The sequence below is a fragment of the Geotrypetes seraphini genome, chromosome 7 (genome assembly GCF_902459505.1).
Source record: "Geotrypetes seraphini chromosome 7, aGeoSer1.1, whole genome shotgun sequence".
NCBI classification, from domain to species: Eukaryota; Metazoa; Chordata; class Amphibia; order Gymnophiona; family Dermophiidae; genus Geotrypetes; species Geotrypetes seraphini.
Window position 1 is genome coordinate 44,828,661 of NC_047090.1, and position 12,122 is coordinate 44,840,782.

A 12,122-nucleotide genomic window follows, 5' to 3' on the forward strand; every position below is an offset into this window, starting at 1 on the left:
CAGTAGTGACAGGAGAAGCAGTCTCCTGTCACTGCTGTCAGGGCTCTGCCCCGATCTCTCCTGCCTGCTCGCCCTGATTCTGGCACCCCGACTCTCCTGCTTTCTGGTCCCCTTCCCCACAATGCGAGCCCGTAGTTTGAAAGCAGGGCTGCACTGCGGGGAACGGCAGCAGAGAGTAGGAGGTTCCATATGAAAGACTTCTCCCTCAGGAAACTACAAAGCCATGGCATAGAGGGGGATATACAAAGGTGGATAGGCAAATGGCTGGAAAACCGAAAGCAGAGAGTGGGCATAAATGGGAAGTTCTCCGACTGGGAGAAAGTGACTAGTGGTGTACCACAGGGCTCGGTACTTGGGCCGATCCTTTTTAATATTTATATCAATGACCTGGAGGAAGGAACAACCAGTGAGATCATCAAGTTTGCAGATGATACAAAACTATGCCGGGCAATCAGATCGCAGGAGGATAGAGAGGAACTCCAGAGCGACTTGTGTCGGTTAGAAACATGGGCGGAGAAATGGCAGATGAAGTTCAATGTGGAGAAATGCAAGGTAATGCATTTAGGCAATAAGAATGCGGAATACGAGTATACAATGTCAGGTGCAACTCTGGGGAAGAGTGAACAAGAAAAGGACCTGGGTGTACTGATAGATAGGACCCTGAAGCCGTCGGCACAATGCGCGGCAGCGGCGAAGAAGGCAAATAGAATGTTGGGCATGATAAAGAAAGGAATCTCGAGTAGATCGGAGAAAGTTATAATGCCGCTTTATAGGGCAATGGTCAGACCACACTTGGAATACTGCGTCCAACATTGGTCTCCCTACCTAAAGAAGGATATAAAACTGCTGGAGAGGGTGCAGAGACGAGCGACAAAACTGGTGAAGGGTATGGAGAAACTGGAATACGAGGATAGACTTATAACACTAGGATTGTTCTCCCTAGAGAAAAGGAGACTGCGTGGGGATATGATCGAGACCTTCAAAATACTGAAAGGAATCGACAAAATAGAGCAGAGAAGATTATTTACATTGTCCAATTTGACACAGACTAGAGGACATGAAATGAAGCTAAGGGGGGACAGGTTCAGGACTAATGTCAGGAAGTTCTGCTTCACTCAGAGAGTGGTTGACGCCTGGAATGCCCTCCCAGAGGAGATTATTGCGGAATCGACCGTCCTAGGCTTCAAGAGCAAACTAGATGCATATCTCCTTAAGAGAGGCATATAAAGATATGATGGACTATAAATTACGCCAGGGTACACCTGGCAGGGCCTCCGCGTGCGCGGATCGCCGGACTTGATGGACCAAAGGTCTGATCCGGAGATGGCAGTTCTTATGTTCTTATGTTCTTATGGGGGAGCCAGAGAGAATAGCCCACCCATCTTATGCACTGGGGCATGACCTAAGGCCACTATTGCACAGCGGACGGCAGGGATGCAGGAGGACTTTGCGCTTCCTTCTGCTCCCGAAGATTAAGGCCTAGGAGCAGGAGGGACCGGGCACCCCTCTTGCTCCCGAAGAGGAGCCTTGCCATAAGGAGCAGGAGGGACCGGGTACCCCTCTTGCTCCTGAAGAGGAGCCTTGCCATAAGGAGCAGGAAGGACCGGGTACCCCTCTTGCTCCTGAAGAGGAGCCTTGCCATAAGGAGCTGGAGGGACCGGGCACCGCTCCTGCTCCCAACTATTTTAAAGGTATGGGGAGGGGAGGTGGGTACAGGCCCGACCAGGGGTGGGCCGGTCAGGGATGGGAGGCCTACGGAGCAGGAGGGACTGAACACTCCTCCTGCTCCTAACTTTTTGGTGCCGGGGGTGGGTGGGCCGTGTCACGAGGGGGGGGAGAAGTGCCATGCTGCAGCATCAGCAATGTGTGTGTGTGTGGGGGGGGGGTTGTTTGTTTTTTGAAGCACTTATGGCAGGAGGGATTTGGCATCCCTCCTGCTTGGGGGCATTGTGTGGAGGCACATTTTTTTTTCAAAGGCCTGCCTGTCTTTTATTAATTTTTCTTTTATGGGGCAGATATTTTGCGTGTGTAACACACGCAAAATATCCGTGCCATGGGAAAAAAAATGAATAAAAAAGACAGGCAGGCCTGTCAAAAAACCTGCAGACCTGTAGTTAACTCAGCTACCGACAGGTCTGCAACAGTCGGGTTTGCCAATAGTAAAACTCGATTCGACATAGCCAAGCATTTGTTAGTGAATCAGTCGCTTGGCTATTTTGCATGGGGTTTTGCTAATTTGCATGGGAGGATTGGGGTCGGATCATGACAGGCGTTAGTGCAGGGGTGCCCAATAGGTCGATCGTGATCGACCGGTAGCTCGCCAAGGCAAAGTGAGTCGATCATCCAGGACTCCCTTTGCCTTGGCGATCTATCGGGCCGATCAATCTTCCTCTCCCCGACGTCAATTCTGCGGAACTTCCTCTCCGACGGCAGAATTGACGTCGGGGAGAGGAAGATTGATCGGCCCGAAGCAGAGAGAGCATGGGGCGGCATTGGCGTCGGCTTTGGGGCCTGTTATCCATTGGTGGCATTTGGGTCCTGTTCCCCGATGTCAGCGGCAGTGGCAGTGGCTTGGGGAAGGACAAGGAGAAAGAAAGAAAGGGGCGCAGGCAGGGAGACAGAAGGAAAGAAGAGAAACAGGAAAAAAAGAAAGGGGGCATGAAGAGAGAAAGAAAGAAAGGGCAGGGAGAGAGAAAGAAAGAAAGGGCAGGGAGAGAGGAAGAAAAAGTTGGGGGAGGGAATGAGGTTTGGAGGAGAGGAAGCATACAGGCTGAAAGAAAGATTGGATGCACAGTCAGAAGAAGAAAGTGCAACCAGAGACTCATGAAATCACCAGATAAGGTAGGAAAAATTATTTTATTTTAAATTTAGTGATCAAAATGTGTCTGAATTTATATCTGCTGTCTATATTTTACAATATGGTCCCCTTTTACTAAACCGCAATAGTGGTTTTTAACGCAGGGAGCCTATGAGCGTCAAGAGCAGCGCTGGCATTCAGTGCAGCTCCCTGCGTTAAAAAATGCTATTGTGGTTTAATAAAAATGGAGGGGGTGGGTATTTGTCTATTTTTGTATGGTTGTTACTGAGGTGACAGTGCATAGAGTCATCTGCTTTGACCTCTTTGAAAAAACCCTGGAATAGGAATGATAATTAACAATTCTATGCGTACAGTGTGCGTTGTGTTTTTTTTAAATTTTATTGTTGGTAGATCATTTTGACTTGGTCATTTTAAAAGTAGCTCGCGAGTCAAAAAAGTGTGGGCACCCCTGCGTTAGTGAATGGGGTTGGAGGGAAATTTGGTCGCAAAGGGCTTGCAAACCGATTGGTACATGATTGGTTTGCTTAGTGAATCTAGCCCTTAATAATTGCATGGGATCAGTGCTGGGCTGCAGGCAGTTTCTTCCAAATGAAACTGATCCGGTCAACATTTTGTGGGTCCTTTGCCACTGTGTCAGAGAACTGATGACTGAAATCAAAATGCTATCATGAGTCTTAGGCTTTTCCTACCTCATTTTCAGAGAGAGCAGTTATAAGAAGGGGTTAAACTAAATGGTGGACTTTTTTGAAAATTATACTAACTGGATAATGCCATGGCATCCACAGTGCTGCTAAAAATCTGTCAGGAGAGGCTCTTATCCAGTTAAATTATTCCGAATATCAACGTTAAGTGGCCTTTACAAAGTCATGGTGGCGATTCTCCTGTGGCAAATGCACCGAAGCCCATAGGAATTAAATGGGCTTCGGTACATTTGTCATGGGGGAATTGCTACCGTGACTTTGTAAAAGGGGTCCATAGTTACCCAGTGATTCCTGGTAAATTCTAGAATAAGTTGGAGAGTTGGTGGTCTAGTTTTGCTGCCTTTAAAGTTCTTTAAGCTACATATGGGTAATTGTAACAATGGTGAAAGTAAAGTAGGTACAATAGAATTGCTAATCAATGTGAATGATGGTTGTGCTTGTTTTTGAGTACAAATTAACTCAAAATGTGGCTCGTTATTCGACAAGCAAACATGCATTTCATCATCTACCATCTGCAGTCGTTCTCTTTTTTTAAAATTTAATTTATGTCAGAGCTGAAAATTCAAGCTCACAAAGATAAGAAGATCCAAACAGCAACAAAGCTTGATTGCTTTGTTGCTCAAGTTAGGATAATTTCTGCATTAAAAATAAAATTACTTGCCATTAGTTTCCAAGTATCAATGATGTCAAAGAATAATGCTTGTCTGGCCAGTTGTATCCTTACGCACACAGATGCTCATAACATTGACAGACTCTTGTGTATGCGACATGTCATCTGTTCTAGTGTATACTTATGAAGGGAATTTTTTTAATTAAAGTAAAATTCTGGAATCTCTCATGGCACACCCGGTATTTCTTTAGGGTACACCACTTTGCCTTGGCACGCAGTTTGAGAGACACTGCTTTACAGTGTCAGGGAGTCATTCATGGTAAATGTGTTCTTATTGAAATGGATTTGGTAGGTAGTAGGATTTAAACAGATATTACAATAAATATTTTCAGGACTATATAGGAGGATCCATTTTTATTTACTGTAGGAATTTAGATATAAGCAGGGTTTTTGTATATCATGTTGTGAAGCAACTTATTTCTCCAAAGAAGCTGTTAATATATTTTTCCCCTTTTTTCCTTGGTTACAGCATTTGCAAATGACAATCCAGGCCCTACAAGATGAACTGCGGATCCAGCGTGATCTGAACCAACTCTTCCAACAGGACAGCAGCAGCCGGACCAGCGAGCCTTTAGTGGTTGAGCTTACAGAAGAGAACTTCCGTCGACTCCACATGGAGCATGAGCGTCAGGCTAAGGAACTCTTCCTGCTGCGTAAGACTCTGGAAGAAATGGAGCTTCGTATTGACACACAAAAGCAGACCCTGAATGCACGAGATGAATCCATAAAGAAGCTGCTGGAAATGTTACAGAGTAAAGGACTGCCATCCAAAGCTACAGAGGAGGACCATGAGAGGACAAGGAGATTGGCTGAAGCTGAGATGCATGTCCATCACCTTGAGACCCTGCTTGAACAGAAAGAGAGAGAAAACAATATGCTGAGGGAGGTAAGTGTCCTCAGGAATTTGCATGATATATATTCAGTTCAGTCCATTGTCCCTATTCTTTGTCATATCTAATGACTTGCTATTTTACTTCACCTATTATATCATCCTTTGTCACCTCCATGCTTTATTCCTCTTGAGCCCATAGAAATGCACAATCAACAAATCGCGACCTTAGAATTACATGGTTCTAACTGTACCGAAAATCATTCTCGCATACATAGAACCATATAATTTCTGTACATAGAACCATATAATTTCTTATGAAATGAAGGAACGGTTAAGTTGCAATAAATCCTCGTGAGTGTTGTAACATCTACATGTCAGATAGAACTCGGAAGTCATCGAAGATAAAAATACTGAAAATTGTCACTTAGAACCCTGTAATTCTAAGGTCGCGAAATCTTGTTTTGCTTTATAACAGATGCCGAGGATAAAGCATAATATATTACTGTTTCGCAAACCTGTCTTGAGGATGTTGCAGGGTTTCCAAGATATCCTTAGTGAATTTACATGAGACGTTAGAGGTCCAGCATATGTAATCTTTTCTCATACTTATTTATTACAGAATGGCTTTGGGGAGGGCGTGTCACCAGGTCTCGGGGTTTACTATAAATATAGCTAAGTCTGAATTTTTGGGGGTCTGTATAGAGGATGCAGAAGAGCAGAGATTGTTGGACATCTTTCCTTTTCGGAGAGCACGGGACTGTATTAGGTATTTGGGAATACAACTTCCGAGGAATTTGTCTCAGTCATATGAGCATAATTATGCTTGGATTGTGCGGCTTGTTAGAGCAGACTTACAGCAATGGCAGGGATTATGGCTCTCATGGTTGGGACGCATTGCTGTGATTAAAATGAATATCTTACTGCGGTTGTTATTTTTATTTCAAGCTCTTCCCATTGCGGTTCCCAGGGGGATGTTGAAGGATTTACATAGGGAGTGTCGGTTGTTTATTTAGTAGGGTAATCTCTCACGGATTGGGCAACCAGTGTTGTTGGCAGCCCGGGAGGAGGGTGGTAGAGCTGTCCCTAATCTACATTGATATTACCTTGCTGTACAGCTTCGTTTGGTGTTAGATTGGGTTATAGCGGAGTTCAAGCCGGGGGTCCAAATTGAACAAAGCTATATACCAGATTGTTTGTTGAAGCATTGGATGTGGGCCTCCTATTCGGATGTAGAAAGGTTAAAGGGGGTGTCTAATCCTTTTTTTGGACATTTAGTGCAGACTTGGGGGAAAATGTGTCATAGTGACCGGGGATGTCTACTTTAGCACCTATTTGGGGAGAGCCACAGTTCTCAGTCGGGCAGGAATGGGGAGTTTTTCGTAAGTGGGAGGAGCGAGGACTTGTTACTTTTCAGGATGTGCTTAGAGGTGGGACAATCCATACTTTTGATGAGCTGGTGACTAGAGATGAGTTTTAAGGAAGATTTTTTGCGTACATGGATTTACGCCATTTTATGATTTCGGTAGGGTGGGGGAGGGGGCAATTTCAGGAAGTGGAGCATTTGGAATATCTATGGGGTTTTCTAAGTAGGGTGCCTTGACCTTTTTCGGTCCTCTATCAGAAAGTAGTACAATTTACCTATAGACAACACTAGGAATTGGATTTACAGGTGAGGTTTACGACTACTGAGTGGCTCCGGATTTGTGCGGAGGTATAGAACGTATCACATTGCATCTTAGTCCAAGAAAACGCATATAAAATATTGGTATTTGACACCGGAGCGGGTGCATCTCATGTATCTTCAGGTTCTTAATGTGTGCTGGAGGTGTGGGGGGAATCCAGACTCGTTTTATCATATACGGTAGGATTGCCTGATCATTAAGGTTTTTTGGCTTGCTGTGCCGACGGTTCTGACTCCGTGGGTCCAGGACCCAGTTTTGATCTTGCCTCAAGCCTATTTGTTAGGTACACATAATCATAGGCATTGGCCCTGGCAGCCTAAACTAGTGCGGATAGGACTTGCGGGTGCTAAATGTCTCATTGCACAATATTGGAAGCGCTCCGTTGCTCCGACTAAGGAGGAATGGCTACTTAAGTGCAGCCATTTGTCATAAAATATTTCAATGCCTTTGAACATTCCATGGGTGGGAGGGGGAGAGGAAGGGCTGTCTGATGGGCTCTCTGCAGGAACCACAGAGGGTCCATCTTAAGGGGTCTATGTGAGGGGTGGGTAGGATTTTGGGTGGCAGACATGTGGAAATGGGTAAGGGGGTTAGCGGTTTTCTGGGAGGTTTTTTCATGGTTTCTAAAGGGTTGTAAGGGTTTGTATTTACATTGCGTTCTACATGTTTCTATACTCTCTGAGGAGCTTGTGGGGGGGTAACTGCACCTGTTTTTCACATAATGGGGTGATCTATTTGTATTGTATTCATGCTTGTTATTATCAAAAAGAAAATCTCTAATAAACATTTATTGAGGGGAAAAAAAAAAAAAAAGAATGGCTGTGGGGTCCCAGGGGCAGGTTTGGGAGCCTTTATGTAATGTGCTATAACATAAATTGTGTTTTGATAATCTCTGTTTGGACTTTGCAAATTAATTACAGGGAAGTTGAGTGACTTAAACACGCTCAAGAAATGGGCCGCAACATGGCAAATGAGGTTTAACGTGGATAAGTGTAAAGTGATGCATGTCGGTATTGGACTAACCAAATGGACTAACCAAAAATAATCTCAAACGCCTCCAATGTGTCCAAAATGCAGCTATCCGCCTCCTACACAACATCAACTACCATGATCCCGTCTCCCCAACACTCCGCGCTGAACACTGGCTCCCAATTAGCCAGCGCTGTGCTTTCAAGGCCCTAGCAATAGCCCTTAAGAGAATTTATGCCACCACCCCCTCCTACATAAAATCCAAGCTTCCCATCTACACCCCCACTCGCACCCTCCGCTCAAAATCGGAAATACGCCTATGCATTCCCCCTGGAAGGTCCCTCCTCTCAGAAACTGCCCGCAAATGATCCTACAGCCACTTCATTCCACATCTCTGGAATCAACTCCCCCCCTCAACTCAGGCAACAGAACTCTTTATTGACATTCCGTAAAATGGTAAAGACCCTCCTCTTCAACTAAAGGTCTCCCTCAGTCTATACCCCCCTTAAACCCCACCTCTCTCTTCTCTCCCCTGTTTAACTTCTCCCTAAATTTCAGTATAGTCCTCTCTTAGTCTGTACTCTGATAAATTGTCTGTACTCTGAGAAATTGTTTGTACTCTGATAAATTAGTCTGTACTCTCTCTTCTCTCCCCTGTCTAACTTCTCCCTAAATTTCAGTATAGTCCTCTCTTAGTCTGTACTCTGATAAGTTGTATCTAAACTCAAATAACTTGTACTAAACTAATCTACTTATACTAAACTAAACGACTTATCTAAACTAAACTGCTTATACTTAAACTCTACTCCTAATTTGCCATATACCCCCTGTATTTAAATACTACACAGTCTTGTATGTCCAAACATTTAAACCTATTGTACATCTTATTTGTCTAATTACTTCCATTGTGTATGTTTACTTGTAGACCATTCTGAGCTACTGGGAGGACGGGATATAAATCTAAATAAATAAAGAACAAAAATCTTATACACGAATACAGGATGTCTGGTGCAGTACTTGGAGAGACCCCCCAGGAAAGAGACTTGGGAGTACTGGTTGACAAGTCAATGAAGCCGTCCGTGCAATGCGCGGCGGCGAAAAGGGCAAACAAAATGTTAGGAATGATTAAGAAGGGGATCACAAATAGATCGGAGAAGGTTATCATGTGAGTATAGCTGCAATTTACTCAGTCTTTCCTCATACGGGAGATCCTTGAGTCCTGAGACCATCCTGGTGGCCATTCGCTGATCCGATTCAGTTCTCAGCACATTTTTTTGGTAATGTGGCCTCCAGAATTGAATATTGTGTACAATTCTGGAGGCCACATTACCAAAAAGATGTGCTGAGAGCTGAATCGGTTCAGCGAATGGCCTCCAGGATGGTCTCAGGACTCAAGGATCTCCCGTATGAGGAAAGGCTGAGTAAATTGCAGCTATACTCACTCGAGGAACGTAGAGAGAGGGGAGACATGATTGAGATGTTCAAATACATCACGGGCCGTATCGAGGTGGAAGATGATATCTTTTTTCTTAAAGGACCCACGGCCACAAGAGGGCATCCGCTGAAAATCAGGGGCAGGAAATTTCATGGCAACACCAGGAAGTATTTCTTCACCGAAAGGGTGGTTGATCATTGGAATGATCTTCCACTGCAGGTAATTGAGGCCAGCAGCGTGCCAGATTTTAAGAGAAAGTGGGATAGGCATGTGGGATCTCTTGGGGGAAGAAGTTAGGGGGGTGGGTATTAGAGTGGGAAGACTTGATGGGCCGTGGTCCTTTTTTGCCGTCATTTTCTATGTTTCTACTTTTTAAAATTGAAAACAATTAAGAGAAAACTTATTGGTTTTAGAAATTATGAGAGTATCTATATGAATAAAGTAAAGTTAATATCTGGTGAAGTTTTGAGAATAGATAAATGCATCTAGAATCTTAGGTGTAATCCTGGATTCTGATTTTAAATGAAATCATTTGAGAATGCTCTCAAAAAACTTTTTCCATCTTTGACAACTTAGGGCTCCTTTTATCAAGGCACGCTACGGGGGTTAGCGCGTCGGACATTTCATCGCGCGCTAAAATCCTAACGCTTCGATAATGGAGGCATTAAGTACTAGCACGGCAGGCGGTTGAACGCGCGGTATTCCGCGCGTTAAACCGCTACCGCGCCTTTGTAAAAGGACCCCTTAGAGTTATAAGATCCATCTTGTTACAATCTAGTTTTCCAGTACTTTCTCAATTGATATTATTGCCGTATTTGTAGAGCATCTGAAAGGTTCTTACTAGATTACAGTTGTTTCAAGATACAGCTGCTAGATTAATCTTTTTGGTTAGAAAATTTAAAAGGGCTTCACCTCTTTTACACAATTTGCACTGGCCTCCAATTAGATACAGGATTAAGTTTAAGGTATCATGTCTCATAGATAAGGCTTTATATGGTTATGTTCCAAAACAATGACCATCTCTTTTATGTATGCCATCTTAATTTTATTACTACACAGAGTAAATGTAGCTTTAAACTTCAGTTTCTAACTTTTTTTTAGAGTAATCAGAAAGAGTCAACTGGTACGATCATTTTCTTATCAGGCAGTTCAGATGTGGAACAGTCTTCCTTTAGAAATAAGAAGCCTGAATTTGTATATTTTTCATAAAGTTTCAAAGACCTACTTTTTTGAAAAACATCAATCTTGATATTTTATCTCTGTTCAATTTTTAAGTATATGTGCACAATGAAGAGTTTTTCTTGTTATAATACGTTCTGAATTGAAAAATAACGGGATAAAAGACTACTGATTAGATTAGATTAGATTCTATATTTTACCTTAAAATGTGGACTAGAATGGCTACCACACCATTTCATAAGAACATAAGAATTGCCGCTGCTGGGTCAGACCAATGGTCCATCGGGCCCAGCAGTCCACTCCCACGACTGACCTTAGGTCAAAGACCAGTGCCCTAACTGAGTCTAGCCTTATTCAACAGGATTCCTGATTCAACAGGAACTTGTCTAACTTTGTCTTGAATCCCTGGAGGGTGTTTTCCCCTACAACAGACTCTGGAATAGCGTTCCAGTTTTCTACCACTCTCTGAGTGAAAAAGATATTCCTTACGTTTGTACGGAATCTATCCCCTTTGAACTTTAGAGAGTGCTCTCTCATTCTCCCTACCATGGAGAGGGTGAACAACCTATCTTTGTCTACTAAGTCTATTCCCTTCATTATCTTGAATGTTTTGATCATGTCCCCTCTGTCTCCTCTTTTCAAGGGAGAAGAGGCCCAGTTTCTCTAATCTCTCACTGTATGGCAATCCTCCAGCCCCTTAACCATTTTAGTCGCTCTTCTCTGTGTCCTTCTTCATGTACGGCGACCAGTGCTGGTTGCAGTATTCCAGGTGGGGGTGCTGAAATCCTCCCAAAGATTGTAAATGTAGTAGTCAGCGGTGCACCCGGGCCGGCACGCAGGAGTGAGTTTTTCTTGCTGCCGACCGGCCCTGCACCGCTCCTTGATAGGCTGCCGCAAGTTCTCGCGGGATTCGCGGTTCTCACGGCAGCCTATCAAGGAGCAGTGCAGGGCTGGCCAGCAGTACGAAAAGCTCACTCCTGCGTGTTGGCCCGGGTGTGCCACTGGCTACTACCTTTACAAAGGAGGATTTCAGTGCAGGATACACGCTGGACCACCAGGGAACAGGTACACGAGGGAGGGAAAGAGAGAGGGTGGTAATTATTAGTGTCGGCCAAGGCAGGAGACGGGAGGGATACCTCCTGTCCCACCCTACCATTAGGTGGTTTAAATTAAGGGGAAGGGTTAATCTGCTGGCTGGCTTAGAGGGCAGAGGGGAGTACGGGACAATCAATCCATTGTGATATCACTGATGAGGTTGGCTCTTTTTAGGGGAAGAGGGTACAGGGAAGGAAGGTGGGACAGTGTTCAGAGCCTGGCAGGAAGGGGGGCTTCGTTCACAGCCTGGTAGGGAAGGGGACTGGGTGCAGAACCTGGCAGGGAAGGACACTTGAATATTAAGCTGCCTGACTTATGTTCAAGTCAACCATTTTTCCTCCTTTTTGGGGGGAAAATGGGGGTCTCGACTTATATTCAGATCGACTTATATTCAAGTATTTATGGTACTGTCCTTTATATGATGGTCCCAGTATACAGAAAAAAATTATTTATATGAATTAACATCATTGAGTCTATTTTGAATAGTACAAGGTTTTTTACCCCTGTTATTATATTTCCTAAGTGAGTTAAGTTTTCAAATTCTATAAGTTTTCAAATTCTGTAAGTAACATTTCTTTTTATGGAATGTTATATAATAATATAGCGGATTTCCATGAACAGTAAAGAATCACCATGCAAGGTGTATATCACCATGAACTGTGGTATTATACTGTTTGTCCTGCCTGTTTGCTTTGTGTACTCTAGTTGTTGTGAGCAGCTGGGGATCCAGTAGATTTCTTG

At 44.0% G+C, this 12,122-nt stretch overlaps 1 protein-coding gene across 11 annotated transcripts in view; it reads left to right on the plus strand.

Moving 5' to 3' along the window:
- ERC1 (ELKS/RAB6-interacting/CAST family member 1) overlaps positions 1 to 12,122 on the plus strand; it is a 509,833-nt gene that overhangs the window by 45,590 nt on the left and 452,121 nt on the right. For all 11 annotated transcript variants that reach the window (XM_033952310.1, XM_033952317.1, XM_033952311.1 and 8 more), the window contains exon 3: positions 4,659 to 5,075. In XM_033952310.1, coding sequence (XP_033808201.1) covers positions 4,659 to 5,075 — 417 coding nt within the window. The remainder of the gene's footprint in view (positions 1 to 4,658; positions 5,076 to 12,122) is intronic.